We start from the raw sequence: 16,529 nt of genomic DNA on the forward strand, positions 1-16,529 counted from the left end.
GGAATGTTGTGTCGCTTTGGAAGCAACTACTGGGAGCTAGGCATTGAAGGTTCCTAATGTGTTGCTTTTATTCTACATGGGGTTTTGTACAAATAAATTTAGTGTCACTTAAATCACTATTCATACAGTGTGCAAAACTCTTTATTGTCTAAACATAACACAGATACAATGACATTAAGTATAGATCTGCTGCATGTAAGAAAAATAAAAGTCCACATTTAAGTTAATTGACAAAAATCTGCATTGAGCATCCTTTCATTTATCTTTTCTTGAAAACTTGATGGCACACTTGGTCGGTACACGTTAACTCCTGCATGGGAAAAAAGAACAATCAATTAAAATACATTATTTAGCATATCACCAATGAAATAGCATATTCACGGGGTCAGGCTTGACTGTGATGCCCCAACAGATGAATAGCCCCTAACACTTAAATTTCTGAAAGATGGCCATTTGGACAAAGTATCAAAGGGCTCCAGGTGCTAACACAACATATTCCCTTCAGGGGAGGAAAGGTGACAGAAGAAAATTGGGGAATAAAAATTAATGAAAGAAAAAAAAATATTCTTTACCACACATTGAAGGGGAAATTTTAACTCAGTAAGCCAGCTGGGCGAGCGGACAACCCCTGAGCAGCAGTGAGAATTTGACTGATTTTAAAGGCCAGGCCTCATTTACATCCCGGTCACTGCCCATCTGAAGTGAACAAAAAGAGGCAGTTGGCTTCGTGTGTGGAGAGTGGGAGAGCCCAGTGCAGCAGAGGCCCAGACTTTCCTTGTGGAGCCCAGAGGAGCACTCCTGCTCCTCCTAGACCCACAAATGAAAGTTTTCGACTGACCTTGCTGGGCTTCTTCTTCTTGCAGACCAGGTTTCACTGAGGGGTCGGCCCCAGTCAGCATCCCGCTCAGTCAGCTGTTCAAATGCCATTGGCGTCCTATCTACATCGTAGGACCTAACTTTTCATAAATGTAGAAGGTTCCTACTGATTCAGGTGGCTGCCTTGGCCACTTGAAGAAATAGGGGGCTTAAAACCGCTGTGTGGTGGGAATAGAGCGGGAAATTAACTCAATCTATTTTAACTCCTACTCTGCCTGATTTTCCTTTATTTTACAATAACCACTGGGCTATATTTGCTTCCTTTACTGCTGAGGTATGTTATTGCTGGTGAATGTAACACTAATCTGTAATATATACACCTGTGAGTATGTTCATAGGTTTGTAGAGCTGTTGAAATGGAATTCCTCATCAGCGCCAAGCTCCGAAATCTCCTTCGGGAGCCGGCACCTCACAACTCGAGCCGCCTCGGGGAAATCCCCTCCGTGCCTTTCAGTTCTGCGCGGAGGGGTTTCCTGTACGGGCTGCTCCTGCACACTCTCAACTTTGCCATCCTCGTCTGCCGTCCGGACACACCATGGCGTACCATCTTGCCGTCCGGAGGAGGCGGGGGTCCCCGATGGAGGGCACTCTACGCGGGAGTCCTCCCACTATTCATCGGGGACTTGGCCTGGAGGGTGGTGCATGGAGCAGTCCTGTGCAATAAATTTTTAAGTCGGTTCATGGACTCCCAGGCCGCCTGCAATTTCTGCGGTCTGGAAGAGTTCGTGTTCCATGTTTTTATTGAATGCATGAGGTTGCAGCCCCTGTTCCATTATTTAAAGGGGCTGCTCCTCAATTTCTGGCTGCACTTCAGTCCTACACTCCTGAACTTTGGGCACCCTGTGTGGAGGTGAGCGGGTAGGTCCGAGGGCCTCCTCGTAGGACTGCCCTCGGACCTACTGCCAAGGCTGCCATCAGCCGGTCCAGGCAGTGGGCAGTCGAGGGGATCGTTCAGCCCAACTGCCTGCCTCTCTTCCGTGCTTACATCCAGGCCATGGTGTCCCCAGAGATGGAGCACGCGGTGTCCACCGGTACGCTCGCGGCCTTCTGCGAGAGGTGGGCGCCGGAGGGACTGGATTGCATTATCACCCCCGGCAACCAAATTTTAATTTGATTTTATATGTTTTAAAGTTTAATTTGTTTTAATTGCCGGTTTTAGTGTCCCCCTCGCCTTTTATAGGGGGCACTTGTAAATTTATGCTTTTAGTGCCCCAAAAAACCCCACAAAAAAACCAAAAAAAACACAAATAAAGGGCACTTGTTTGAAAGTGAGTGGAGTGTCCCCCAAATCAGGGGGCACTTGAGTTAATGTTTATTTTCTCCAATCAAAAGAGTTGTAGAGCTGTTGAAATGGAATTCCTCGTCGGCGCCAAGCTCCAAAACCTCCCTCGGGAGCCGGCACCTCACAACTTGAGCCTCCTCGGGGAAATCTGTGCCTTTCAGTTCTGCGCGGAGTGGATTCCTGTACGGGCTGCTCCTGCACACTCTCAATCTTGCCATCCTCGTCTGCCGTCCGGACACGCCATGGCATAGCATCTTGCCGTCTGGAGGAGGCAGGGGACTCCAGCGGAGTGCACTCTATGCGGGAGTCATCACTCTATTTATTGGGCACTTCGCCTGGAGGGTGTTGCACGGAGCAGTCCCGTGCAACAAATTTTTAAGTCGGTTCACGGGCTCCCAGGCCGCCTGCAATTTCTGCGGTCTGGAAGAGTCCGTGTTCCATGTTTTTATTGAATGCATGAGGTTGCAGCCCCTGTTCCATTATTTAAAGGGGTTGCTCCTCAATTTCTAGCTGCACTTCAGTCCCACACTCCTGATCTTTTGGCACCCTGTGCGGAGGTGTGCGGGTAGGTCCGAGGGCCTCCTCGTAGGACTGCTCCTGGGCATGGCCAAGGGTGCCATCAGCCGGTCCAGGCAGCGGGCGGTCGAGGGGGTTGTTCAGCCTGACTGCCTGCCTCTCTTCCGTGCTTACATCCGGGCCAGGGTGTCCCTAGAGATGGAGCACGCGGTGTCCACCGGTACGCTCGCGGCATTCCGTGAGAGGTGGGCGCCGGAGGGACTGGAGTGCATTATCACCCCCGGCAACCAAATTTTTATTTGATTTTGTATGTTTTAAAGTTTAATTTGTTTTAATTTCCGGTTTTAGTGTCCCCCTCCCCTTTTATAGGGGGCACTTGTAAAATATATGATTTTAATGCCCCCCAAAAAATCACAAAAAACCCCCCAAAAAAACCCCAAAAAACATTAAAAAAAGAGGGCAGTTAAAAGTGTCTGGAGTGTCCCCCAGATTGGGGGGGGGGGCACTTGATCTAATGTTTATTTTGTCCCCCCAAAAGAGTTGCAGAGCTGTTGGAAAAGAGGCAGTTGAAAAATGTTTGGAGTGTCCCGCAGATCAGGGGGTACTTTGATTTAACTGTAATTTCGTTTTCAGCTAAAAGAGTTGTAGAGCTGTTGAAATGGAATTCTTCGTCGGCGCCAAGCTCCAAAACCTCCCTCGGGAGCCGGCACCTCACAACTTGAGCCTCCTCGGGGAAATCTGTGCCTTTCAGTTCTGCGCAGAGGGGATTCCTGTACGGGCTGCTCCTGCACACTCTCCACATTGCCATCCTCGTCTGCCATTCAGACATGCTGTGGCGCACCATCTTGCTGTCCAGAGGAGGCGGGGGTCCCCAGTGGAGTGTACTCTATGCAGGAGTCATCACTCTATTTATTGGGCTCTTGGCCTGGAGGGTGTTGCACGGAGCAGTCCCGTGCAATAAGTTTTTCAGTCGGTTCACGGGCTCCCAGGCTTCCTGTAATTTCTGCGGTCTGGAAGAGTCCGTGTTCCACGTTTTTATTGAATGTACAAGGTTGCAGCCCCTGTTCCAGTATTTGAAGGGGCTGCTCCTCAAATTCTGGGTGCACTTCAGTCCCACACCTCCTGATCTTCGGGCACCCTATGCGGAGGGGAGCGGGCAGGTCGGAAGGCCTCCTCGTAGGACTGCTCCTGGGCATGGCCAACGGGCCATCAGCTGGTCTAGGCACTGGGCAGTTGAGGGGGTCGCTCAGCCCGACTGCCTGCCTCTCTTCCGCGGTTACATCCGAGCCAGGGTGTCCCTGGAGATGATGTCCACCGGTATGCTCGCTGCCTTCTGTGAGAGGTGGGTGCCTGAAGGACTGGAGTGCATCATCACCGCTGACAACCAAATTTTAATTTGATGTTTTTTGTCTAAAGTTTAATTTGTTTATTGTGCCAGTTTTAGTGCCCTCCTTCTTTTAGCCAGGGGACACTTGTATAATTTGTGTGTTGGTGCCCTCAAAACAAAATGCAAAAAAACAAAAAAACAAGGGGGCACCTGAAAAGTTTTTTGGAGTCTGCCCCCCCTTTATTCAGGGGGCTTTGTTTATTGTCTCACAAAAAAATAGTTGTAGAGCTGTTGGGATGGAATTCCTCATCGGCGCCAAGCCCCGAAACCTCCCTCGGGAGCCGGCACCTCACAACTTGAGCCTCCTCGGGGAAATCCCCTCCATGCTTTTCAGTGCAGCGTGGAGGGGATTCCTTTACGGGCTGCTCCTGCACACTCTCCACGTTGCCGTCCTCGTCTGCCGTCCGGACACGCCATGGCGCACTATCTTGCCGTCTGGAGAAGGCGGGGGTCCCCAATGGAGTGTACTCTATGCGGGAGTCCTCCCTCTATTTATTGGGGACTGGACCTGGAGGGTGGTGCACGGAGCAGTCCCGTGCAATTAGTTTTTAAGTCGGTTCACGGGCTCCCAGGTCGCCTGCAATTTCTGCGGTCTGGAACAGTCCGTGTTCCACATTTTTATTGAATGTGCGAGGTTGCAGCCCCTCTTCCAATATTTGAAGGGGCTGCTCCTCAAGTTCTGGTTGTACTTCAGTCCCACACTCCTGATCTTTGGGCACCCTGTGCGGAGGGGAGCGGGCAGGTCGGAAGGCCTCCAAGTAGAACTGCTCCTGGGCATGGCCAAGGGGGCCATCAGCCGGTCCAGGCAGTGGGCGGTCGAGGGGGTCGTTCAGCCGGACTGCCTGCCTCTCTTCCATGGTTTCATCCGAGCCAGGGTATCCCTGGAGATGGAGCACGCGGTGTCCACCGGTACGCTCGTGGCCTTCTGCGAGAGATGAACGTCAGAGGGCCTGGAGTGCATCATCACCCGCTGTGGTGTATGTAGCACACAAATCACTGACTCCACACGGTCTGATGTAAGTCTAACTGCTGTGACCTTTGTCCTTTATTGTTCAGCTCCAGAGTGCCTCTCAGGTGTGGTGGTCAGCCTTTTATAGTGCCTGTTGCAGGTACTTCCAGGTTTCCCACCACAGCGCCCTCTGTGGTGTAGCATTGTGCTTACATTACATTTAAGGTACCAGGACGATACACACATCAATACATAACACCCCCAGCAACCAAATTTTATTTTGAACCTTTAGTGTCTAAAGTTTAATTTGTTTAAGTTTGTCAGTGTTAGTGCCCTGTCCCCTCCCCAAAAAAACAAGGGGGCACTTGAAAAGTTTTTGGAGTGTGCCACCTCCCCCCGCCCCCTTTAATCAGGGGACACTTGATTATTAGTTTACAACAAAATAATTGTATAGCTGTTGAATTGTGAGTGGCTTAGCCAGTCATGTGACGTTCACAAGACTCAATAAAACCACAGTCAGTTGGGTTTGGGGAATCCACGATGGGGCATACGATTTTGAGCCAAGTGGATGAATTGGTAATGTGTCGTGTGATTGTTAAACCTTTGTTAATCAACCAACTAGTTCTTAATAGCAATATGAATGCTTAAGCAAAGAACTCATGAAGCAAATACATTACATAATCCATCTCAGGTGCATAAATGGGTGGATATTAACTCACCTAAATCGGCATTAATGAGGCACTAAGGGCCTCAAAATGGGATCGTAGACTTACCAATTCATTAACGGTGACACTCAAGCCATTTTGAAAGCCCACCTGAAGAGAGCATCTGAGCCCATCGTCCTCCACTAGTCGGCCGACCATAAGTTAAAATCTACCTGATAATGTCAGCAGCAATTGCTGCCTCATGGGCTAGATGCAGAGCAAAGTCGTCTGTACTCTGCTGTGCTCCAATAGTGTGCTTTTACAGCAACCTAATGATTAAACTTCCCAATTAATCTACGTGAGACTTTTTCATTTCCCATACTACCTACCCTGTGGCCTTTCTGAATAACGTACCAATCTAAAGCCAAATTATAAGTGGTTTTGCACAATCTATTTGTGCCCACTAGGAACTGGATTCAAACTGTCAAACTCATTTTACATGAGACCCCTACAGTAAGGAAACACTTCTGGCTGGATTGAAAGGATAGTGCACTAATCTCTTTTATTATTCAGTTCTAACTCATTTTTCTTCTAAAGTCATTTTTCTCCTCTCTTATTCTATATTGTGTCATTCTCTTCTCCGTCTATAACTTCTTTTGTGGGGGGATGTGGGGAATGCTGGCAAGGTCGGCATTTATTGCCCATCCCTTGTTGCCCCGACAACTCTTTGAACGATTCAGTCCTTGTTTGCCACGTGTGATCCACAGGTGAATGATCTATACATCAGTGCCTCCAGTGACATGAAATTCACAGGAACCATTAACGTATATTGTTCATAGAGAGGCAACTGGTGAGATATAGGCAGTGCATCAGAAGAGATGCACAAAGCAGAGCCAGTGGCAGTGCTTTCGTTTTACTCTCTGCAGGTAGCAGCATCCTCTTATCGTGACACCCAGATGTATTTTATACTTGAACTGAAAATACTGGAGCGTTAACTTCAAAGCAATTGTTCATCCATATTTTATAAGTAATCAACTGAATGATCAGTTTTGTTTGGCAAAGCATTTGACCCCAGCATTCATTTAAATAATAGTTCATCACATTAATGGGACGCTTTACTGAGAATGCTGCGTAATCATCCTGCATAACATTTCCTACCAAGTGCAGTTTATCACCCTCGATCCAGTGCTTCCAGCCTCTGTTGGCCTTCTCACCCTGCTGAACGCAGACCAGTTTGTCACCGTCCCACTTCACCAGTGTCTGCAAGAACATAACATAAGAACATAAGAATTAGGAACAGGAGTAGACCATCCAGCTGCTCGAGCCTGCTCCGCCATTCAACAAGATCATGGCTGATCTGGCCGTGGACTCAGCTCCCCTTACCCTCCCGCTCCCCATAACCCTTAATTCACTTATTGGTTAAAAATCTATCTATCTATGATTTGAATACATTCAATGAGCTAGCCTCAACAGCTTCATTGGGCAGAGAATTCCACAGATTCACAACCCTCTTGGAGAAGAAGTTCCTTCTCAACTCGGTTTTCAATTGGCTCCCCCGTATTTTGAGGCTGTGTCCCCTAGTTCCAGTCTCCCTGACCAGTGGAAACAACCTCTCTGCCTTTATCTTGTCTATCCCTTTCATTATTTTAAATGTTTCTATAAGATCACCCCTCATCCTTCTGAACTCCAACGAGTAAAGACGCAGTCTACTCAATCTATCATCATAAGATAACCCCCTCATCTCCGGAATCAGCCTAGCGAATCGTCTCTGTACCCCCTCCAAAGCTAGTATATCCTTCCTTAAGTAAGGTGACCAAAACTGCACGCAGTACTCCAGGTGCGGCCTCACCAATACCATATACAGTTGCAACAGGACCTCCCTGCTTTTGTACTCCATCCCTCTCGCAATGAATGCCAACATTCCATTCGCCTTCCTGATAACCTGCTGCACCTGCAAACTAACTTTTTGGGATTCATGCACAATGACCCCCAGGTCCCTCTGCACCGCAGCATGTTGTAATTTCTCCCCATTCAAATAATATTTCCTTTTACTGTTTTTTTTCCCAAGGTGGATGACCTCACACTTTCCAACATTGTATTCCATCTGCCAAACCTTAGCCCATTCGCTTAACCTATCTAAATCACTTTGCAGCCTCTCTGTGTCCTCTACACAACCCACTTTCCCACTAATCTTTGTGTCATCTGCAAATTTTGTTACACTACACTCTGTCCCCTCTTCCAGGTCATCTATGTATATTGTAAACAGTTGTGGTCCCAGCACCGATCCCTGTGGCACACCACTAACCACCGATTTCCAACCCAAAAAGGACCCATTTATCCCGACTCTCTGCTTTCTGTTTGCCAGCCAATTCTCTATCCATGCTAATACATTTCCTCTGACTCCGCGTACCTTTATCTTCTGCAGTAACCTTTTGTGTGGCATCTTATCGAATGCCTTTTGGAAATCTAAATACACCACATCCATCGGTACACCTCTATCCACCATGCTCGTTATATCCTCAAAGAATTCCAGTAAATTAGTTAAACATGATTTCCCCTTCATGAATCCATGTTGCGTCTGCTTGATTGCACTATTCCTATCTCGATGTCCAGCTATTTCTTCCTTAATGATAGTTTCAAGCATTTTCCCCACTACAGATGTTAAACTAACCGGCCTATAGTTACCTGCCTTTTGTCTGCCCCCTTTTTTAAACAGAGGCATTACATTAGCTGCTTTCCAATCCGCTGGTACCTCCCCAGAGTCCAGAGAATTTTGGTAGATTATAACGAATGCCTCTGCTATAACTTCCGCCATCTCTTTTAATACCCTGGGATGCATTTCATCAGGACCAGGGGACTTGTCTACCTTGAGTCCCATTAGCCTGTCCAGCTAGTGATAGTGATTGTCTCAAGATCCTCCCTTCCCACATTCCTGTGACCAGCAATTTTTGGCATGGTTTTTGTGTCTTCCACTGTGAAGACCGAAGCAAAATAATTGTTTAAGGTCTCGGCCATTTCCATATTTCCCATTATTAAATCCCCCTTCTCATCTTCTAAGGGACCAACATTTACTTTAGTCACTCTTTTCCGTTTTATATATCGGTAAAAGCTTTTACTATCTGTTTTTATGTTTTGCGCAAGATTACCTTTGTAATCTATCTTTCCTTTCTTTATTGCTTTCTTAGTCATTCTTTGCTGTCGTTTAAAATTTTCCCAATCTTCTAGTTTCCCACTAACCTTGGCCACCTTATACCCATTGGTTTTTAATTTAATACTCTCCTTTATTTCCTTGGTTATCCACGGCTGGTTATCCCTTCTCTTACCGCCCTTCTTTTTCACTGGAATATATTTTTGTTGAGCACTATGAAAGAGCTCCTTAAAAGTCCTCCACTGTTCCTCAATTGTGCCACCGTTTAGTCTGTGTTCCCAGTCTACTTTAGCCAACTCTGCCCTCATCCCACTGTAGTCCCCTTTGTTTAAGCATAGTACGCTCGTTTGAGACACTACTTCCTCACCCTCAATCTGTATTACAAATTCAACCATACTGTGATCACTCATTCCGAGAGGATCTTTTACTAGGAGATCGTTTATTATTCCTGTCTCATTACACAGGACCAGATCTAAGATAGCTTGTTCCCTTGTAGGTTCTGTAACATACTGTACTAAGAAACAATCCCGTATGCATTCTATGAATTCCTCCTCCAGGCTACTCCGTGCAATTTGATTTGACCAATCGATATGTAGGTTAAAATCCCCCATGATTACTGCCGTTCCTTTTTCACATGCCTCCATTATTCCCTTGATTATTGCCCGCCCCACCGTGAAGTTATTATTTGGGGGCCTATAAACTATGCCCACCAGTGACTTTTTCCCCTTACTATCTCTAATCTCCATCTACAGTGATTCAACATTTTGTTCATTAGAGCCAATATCGTCTCTCACAACTGCCCTGATATCATCCTTTATTAACAGAGCTATCCCACCTCCTTTCCCTTCTTGTCTATCTTTCCAAATTGTCAGATACCCCTGTATGTTTAATTCCCAGTCTTGGCCACTCTGCAACCATGTTTCTGTAATGGCCACCAAATCATACCCATTTGTAATGATTTGTGCCATCAACTCATTTACTTTATTTCGAATGCTGCGTGCATTTAGGTAGAGTGTTTTAATACTAGTTTTTAAACCATGATTTTTAGTTTTGACCCCTCCTGCAGCTCCTTTATATTCAGTGGCCCTTTTTGTTTTTTGCCTTCGGTTTCTCTGCCCTCCACTTTTACTCATCTCCTTTCTGTCTTTTGCTTTTGTCTCCTTTTTGTTTCCCTTTGTCTCCCTGCATTGGTTCCCATCCCCCTGCCATATTGGTTTAACTTCTCCCCAACAGCACGAGCAAACACTCCCACTAGGACATTGGTTCTGGTCCTGCCTAGGTGCAGACCGTCCAGTTTGTACTGGTCCCACCTCCCCCAGAACCGGTTCCAATGCCCCAGAAATTTGAATCCCTTCCTGCTGCACCACTGCTCAAGCCATGTATTCATCTGAGCTACCCTGCGATTCCTACTCTGACTAGCAAGGAAACAGTAAGTTTATTACGGGCTTCAAGACTAATGAGTATAATTACTTTGTGTAGCTGAGCAATACAGATCAGGAAGGCCCGAGGTTCTCTGATCTGTGCTGAACTAGCTTATCTCAGTTAGGTTGCTACAAGTGGCCTCTTTGTCCCTGGGGTAGGGAGTGGAAGTTCAGGAAGCGTTTCTGTTCTTGATTGGTGTCCAGTAACATCTATAAGCATATGGATGTGTGAACATTGGTGAGGATGGGGTCAGGATTGGCTCTGATGCCCCTGCAGTCAAATAGTCTGCCTGCACTCACTGTCAAGACTCACTCCTGAATGTTCGGCACTTGGGTGTGGTGCCAGAGGATATCTGGCACTCGTGGAACTATATCCCAACATTTTTGGGGGTGAAGCACAAGAATTATTATTTTTTTAAAATCTACCTTTGAATCGGTATAAAACTAATCTCATTTACTCCACTGCCACAAATGCCGGCTGGACTCCAGAACACCAGTTCCCCAGTAAGTACCGGTAAAGCTGTGTGTTCAAAATAACATTCAGTGCCTGACTTTACCTGACCAATAAAAAACACAGATGTTTCCAGTCATTGATAACTAAAGAGGCATCAAACTATCGAACATGGTCGGGATTTCTCTCTTCTTCCAGCCTAAAAAAATGTTTTGTTTGGATGGTAAGTGAATGTAGTACCTGTTCATTTGGAATTTAAATGACAACAGCTCCGACACCTGTTACTTCGGATAGCTGAAACTTATTGACGAGGGTTTGCCAATGCTGAGGCATAGGTAATATACAAATCAGAAAGATGGAATTCTTATTTACAGTCCTTAACTAGAGGGAGTGATATGATTCCTACAGTAGGTTCACCTATATTAATCAGCAATGGTTCTAACTATTGACATTAACATATGAAGGAACATGAAGAAGTGTGGGATCATAGGAAGCCTGCATTCAGCTATTGATAGAGGCTTACAGAGGATAGGATATAAAACATTTTTACCTTCTGGAATTTAAGGGGAGGATGGTGAAGATCGACACTAATCATAGCTGCCTACCCCGCTTTGCCATTGGGATCTCGGAGAGGAACCCTGTTCTGCGCAGTCATGGAAACCATGGGAACTAACAAGCCTAAGTTGGGGAGATTTTCCGGGATAGCCCACAACATGTGACCACACTGCTGTCAGCACACTGGGAGGGCAGGCAGAAGAAGCACCCGCCCTCCTCCAGGCTGTGATTTTCACCTTAACATAAATAGGGTGGAAACTTGGAAAATCTGGATTCCACCCCACATCGTGACTCCCCTGGCACAACTACCCTGGAATGTTGCCCCCCTGAGGACAGACCTTTTACCAACAACAACAACAACTTGTATTTATATAGCGCCTTTAATGTAGTAAAACGTCCCAAGGCGCTTCACAGGATATCCAGTACTGGATGTCGAACAAGCAGTCTGACAATTACGAGACCATGGAGGGGTCAAGAAAAGTGGTGATGAATTAGAGCTGGGTGTCGTCAGCGTACATGCGGAAACTTTTCAGAGGTCGTCACCAAGGAGTCGCATATAGATAAGAAGTAGGAGGGGGCCAAGCATACCTTAACATGTTTATATATTGTAAACTTGTTTATTAAGGGCAACTAATTAATAAGCATCATTGTGGAATAAAATCTTGTAAAGTTCTCAGTTGATATTTCTTGTTTATAAAAATATTCCATTTGGGAGTAACATGATGGGGTTAAACATTTGCGTGGGCATTCTTTGGTACTAGTATAAAAGCAAAATACTGCAGATACTGGCATCTGGAATAAAAACAAAAAATGCTGGAAATCTCAGCGGGTCAGGCAGCATCTGTGGAGAGGAAGCAGAGTTAACGTTTCGGGTCGATGACCCTTCGTCAGAACTGGAGAGTGTTTGGAAAGAACAGATTCTTAACTAGCACTGAAAGGGGGAGGGGAAGAAAGAACAAAAGGGAAGGTCCGTGATAGGGTGGAAGGTAGGAGAGATTCGAGAGATAAAAGGGATGATGGGCCGAATTAAAATGGTAATGCCAGGAGTTAGAAAAACATTGCTCAAGATAGGGTGTGAATGGCGGAATAATAACCGGCTGCCATTAGGGACAAGGAGAAAAAAAGAAACAGGTTCGGGGGAGCCAGGGGTGGGGGGGGAGGTGAGGGTTGGGGTGGGGGGGGAGGGAGTCAAAGGTTGGCAGCGGTTACACTCTGAAATTGTTGAACTCGATGTTGAGTCCAGAAGGCTGTAAAGTGCCTAAACGACAGATGAGGTGCTGTTCCTCGAGCTTGCGTTGAGCTTCGTTGGAACAGTGTAGGAGACCGAGGATGGAGAGGTCAGAGTGGGAATGCGGTGCTTGGGGTGACTGCGGAATTGACCAGTGTCTCGAGGGAGCGGTCGTGGTTAACATGGCCCTCGACCATGTCCATTCTATTTCCTGCAGCTCTGCTCTCACACCTTCCCCTTCCTTTCAGAAGCATGACAGGGTTCCCCTTGTCATCACCTTACACCCCACCAGCCTCAACATTCAATGGATCATCCTCCGCCATTTTCACCACCTCCAGTGTGATCCCACCACCAATCGCATCTTCTCCTCCCCTCCCCTCTCAGCATTCCAAAGGTACTGCTCTCTCCGCGAAACCCTGGTCCATTCTAAAGTCACCTCCAGCACCCCCTCCCCTTCCCACGGCACCTTTCCGTGCAAGCGCAGGAGATGCAACACCTGCCCTTTTACCTCCTCCCTTCCCACTGTCCAGGACCCCAAATACTCCTTCCAGGTGAAACAGCCATTTACTTGTACTTCTTTCAATTTAGTATACTGTATTCGCTGCTCGCGATGTGGTCTCCTCTACATTGGGGAGACCAAGCGTTGACTGGGTGACCGCTTTGCGGAGCACCTCCATTCAGTCCACAAGTGTGACCCTGAGCTTCTGGTCGCCTGTCACTTTAATTCTCCGGCCCACTCCCACTCTGACCTCTCCGTTCTCGGCCTCCTACACTGTTCCAACAAAGCTCAACACAAGCTCAAGGATCAGCTCCTCATCTGTCGTTTAGGCACTTTACAGCTTCTGGACTCAACATCGAGTTCAATAATTTCAGAGCGTAACCGCTGCCAATCTTTGGCTCACTTTCTCCCCTGAGCCTGTTTCTTTTTTTCTCCTTGTCTCTAATGGCAGCTGGTCAGTCTTCCACCATTCACACCCTATCTTGACTAATATTTTTCTAACTCCTGGCATTATCATTGCAATTCGGCCCAACAGCCCGCTTGTCTCTCTAATCTCTCCTCCTTCCACCCTATCACAGACCTTCCCTTTTGTTCTTTCTTCCCCTCCCCCTTTCAGTGCTTGTTAAGAATCTGTTCTTTCTGAACACTCTCCAGTTCTGACGAAAGGTCATCTACCCAAAACGTTAACTCGGCTTTCTCTCCATAGGTGCTACCTGACCCACTGAGATTTCCAGCATTTTCTGTTTTTATTCTTGGTACAAGTGCCTGATTTAAAAGGGCCATTCATGTTAGCCTGGAAACAGGTCACACATCCTCCTTTTCAGCTGTAAGGTGTTAGGCTAAGCAAATGAAGAAGAAAAAAGCAAGAAAAATACAAAAAGGTGGAAACATCCAGAAAGATACCCTAATTGAAAAACAATCCATTAGCCATATACCTTGACTGTTCTATTATCCAGGCCTTTTGTGAATTCCTCAAATTCTTCTCCAATTGTGTAATCCAGGTTGTAGTTTCTGAAAGTACTTTGACTTTTAGTGACAAACTTGTCTCCTTCCTGTTTGATTTCCTTTGTCTGCTTGAGATGAATTGCAATCTTCCTGGTGGCAAAGTCTATGTCTGTATTGGAGAGAAGAGAGTCAGTTGAGCATGAGGAATCTAAAGCACTTGTTAGGGTTTTATTTAAGCTTGCTGATTGCTTGAAATGCGGTTGCTTGTTATCAGGATGAAGCATTTATATCAGAGCCTTTTTGACAGTGACATGGCATTATATACAAATAGGAATGACACTTCAGGCCTACAGAGGTAAGCTTTTCCCCTGAGGGAAATGATCAAGACTCTATTTGGTGAGAACATTATTACAGAGCTGAGGTCCCTTCTATTATATATGAACAGTGATTTCATAGTTACAGCTAGAACATTGCAGTCAATATATGTTTCATTTTATCTGTGAGCTAGCTGACTTTTTTAAAAAAAGGAATATTTTTCCCAGTTTGACACTGTGGCCTGCTTTTACTCAGATGAAACCTTGTGCTATGTTGTTTCCAATGAAACACGGTTGTGTTTAGGTTGCAGCGGATGATGTCATGTATTCAACCAGCATTGTAACCCATGTATAATCTGACCTAAGTTTTACACTGCGAGAACAATGACCACTAGGTGGTGAACTTGTGGGAGGGACTCCTAACCTGGACCTTCAGGTATAAAAGGGGAAGCTCCACCCACTTTCATCACTTGAGTGCTAAGGAATAAAGGACAGGTCACAGACTGACCTTCTCTCAAGCATGGGCCTCGTGTGCATTTATACTGTATAGTAAGAATGTATCAGATACCACATTGAATACTATTACCAGCAGATGTCAGACAGTTGGCAATAATGAAAAACTATTACCTTAAGCATGAGAGCCCATTATCTAATCATACTTAGTCGTCTAGTTGAAGAATATAATCATTGGAAATCTTGTTCGTGAGGTGGGAGTCAGAGGAGGCCAGCGGCCTATAAAGGCCCGTCAGTGAGGAGTTCGGGAAGTCCGTGAGGCGGGAGTCAGAGGAGGCCAGCGGCCTATAAAGGCCCGTCAGTGAGGAGTTCGGGAAGTCCGTGAGGTGGGAGTCAGAGGAGGCCAGTGGCCTATAAAGGCCCGTCAGTGAGGAGTTCGGGGAGTTCGTGAGGCGGGAGTCAGAGGAGGCCAGTGGCCTATAAAGGCCCGTCAGTGAGGAGTTTGGGGAGTTCGTGAGGCGGGAGTCAGAGGAGGGCAGTTGGTGCAACAGGGAGAGAAAGCAAAAAAGAAGTAGAAAGAAATCGAAAGGTGACATCACAGCCAAGGGGGTAAATGATTGGCTGGTGAATGGTAAGTAGTTTTTCCTTTTTTTTCCTTATCAGTAGGTAACCTTTAGTATTATTGTTGCCAAATTAAGTTAATCTAAGGGTTAAGTCATGGCAGGAGAGCTCGGGAAGTGCATCCGCCTGTAGCACCTGACAGACCGCATTGCAGCACTGGAGCTGCGGGTGGATTCACTCTGGAGCATCCACGATGCTGAGGATGCCGTGGCACGTTTAGTGAGTTGGTCTCACCGTAGGTAAAGGTTACACAGCCAGATAGGGGATGGGTGACCAACAGGAAGAGCAGTGGAAGGAAGGTAATGCAAGGGTCCCCTGCGGTCATTCCCCTGCACAACAGATACACCGCTTTGGGTACTGTTGAGGGGGATGATTCATCAGGGGAGAGTAGCAGCAGCGAAGTTCATGGCACTGTGCGTGGTTCTGCTACCCAGGAGGGCAGGAAAAAGAATGGGAGAGCTATAGTAATAGGGGATTCTATTGTAAGGGGAATAGATAGACATTTCTGCAGCCGCAACTGAGACACCAGGATGGTATGTTGCCTCTCTGGTGCAAGGGTCAAGGATGTCTCGGAGTGGGTACAGGACATTTTGAACGGGGAGGTAAACAGCCAGTAGTCGTGGTGCATATAGGTACCAAAGATATAGGTAAAAAACGGGATGAGGTCCTACAAGACGAATTTAGGGAGCTAGGAGCTAAATTAAAAAGTAGGACCTCAAAAGTAGTAATCTCAGGATTGCTACCAGTGCCACGTGCTAGTCAGAGTAGGAATCGCAGGATAGCTCAGTTGAATACGTGGCTTGAGGAGTGGTGCAGAAGGGAGGGATTCAAATTAGTGGGACATTGGAACCGGTTCTCGGGGAAGTGGGACCAGCACAAACTGGATGGTCTGCACCTGGGCAGGACCGGAACCAATGTCCGAGGGGAAGTGTTTGCTAGTGCTGTTGGGGAGGGGTTAAACTAATAAGGCAGGGGGATGGGAACCTATGCAGGGAGACAGAGGGAAGTAGAATGGGGGCAGAAGCAAAAGCTAGAAAGAAGAAAAGGAAAAGTGAGGACAGAGAAACCCAAGGCAAAAAGCAAAAAGGGCCACATTACAGCAAAATTCTAAAGGAGCAAAGGGTGTTAAAAAGACAAGCCTGAAGGCTCTGTGCCTCAATGCGAGGAGCATTCGCAATAAGGTGGACAAATTAACTGCGCAGATTGCAGTTAACGGATATGATGTAGTTGGCATCGCGGA

At 46.6% G+C, this 16,529-nt stretch overlaps 1 protein-coding gene across 1 annotated transcript in view; it reads right to left on the reverse strand.

Annotated features, from left to right (window-relative positions):
- Positions 1 to 259: 259 nt before the first annotated feature.
- The window catches only part of LOC139265969 (retinol-binding protein 2-like), a 56,003-nt gene continuing 39,733 nt past the window's right edge, over positions 260 to 16,529 (reverse strand). The window contains exons 2-4 of the mRNA XM_070883625.1: positions 13,892 to 14,070; positions 6,813 to 6,914; positions 260 to 310 (exon numbers count right to left, since the gene is read on the reverse strand). Of these exons, the coding sequence (XP_070739726.1) occupies positions 260 to 310; positions 6,813 to 6,914; positions 13,892 to 14,070 (332 nt within the window). The remainder of the gene's footprint in view (positions 311 to 6,812; positions 6,915 to 13,891; positions 14,071 to 16,529) is intronic.

This window comes from Pristiophorus japonicus, chromosome 6 (genome assembly GCF_044704955.1).
Source record: "Pristiophorus japonicus isolate sPriJap1 chromosome 6, sPriJap1.hap1, whole genome shotgun sequence".
NCBI lineage: Eukaryota > Metazoa > Chordata > Chondrichthyes > Pristiophoridae > Pristiophorus > Pristiophorus japonicus.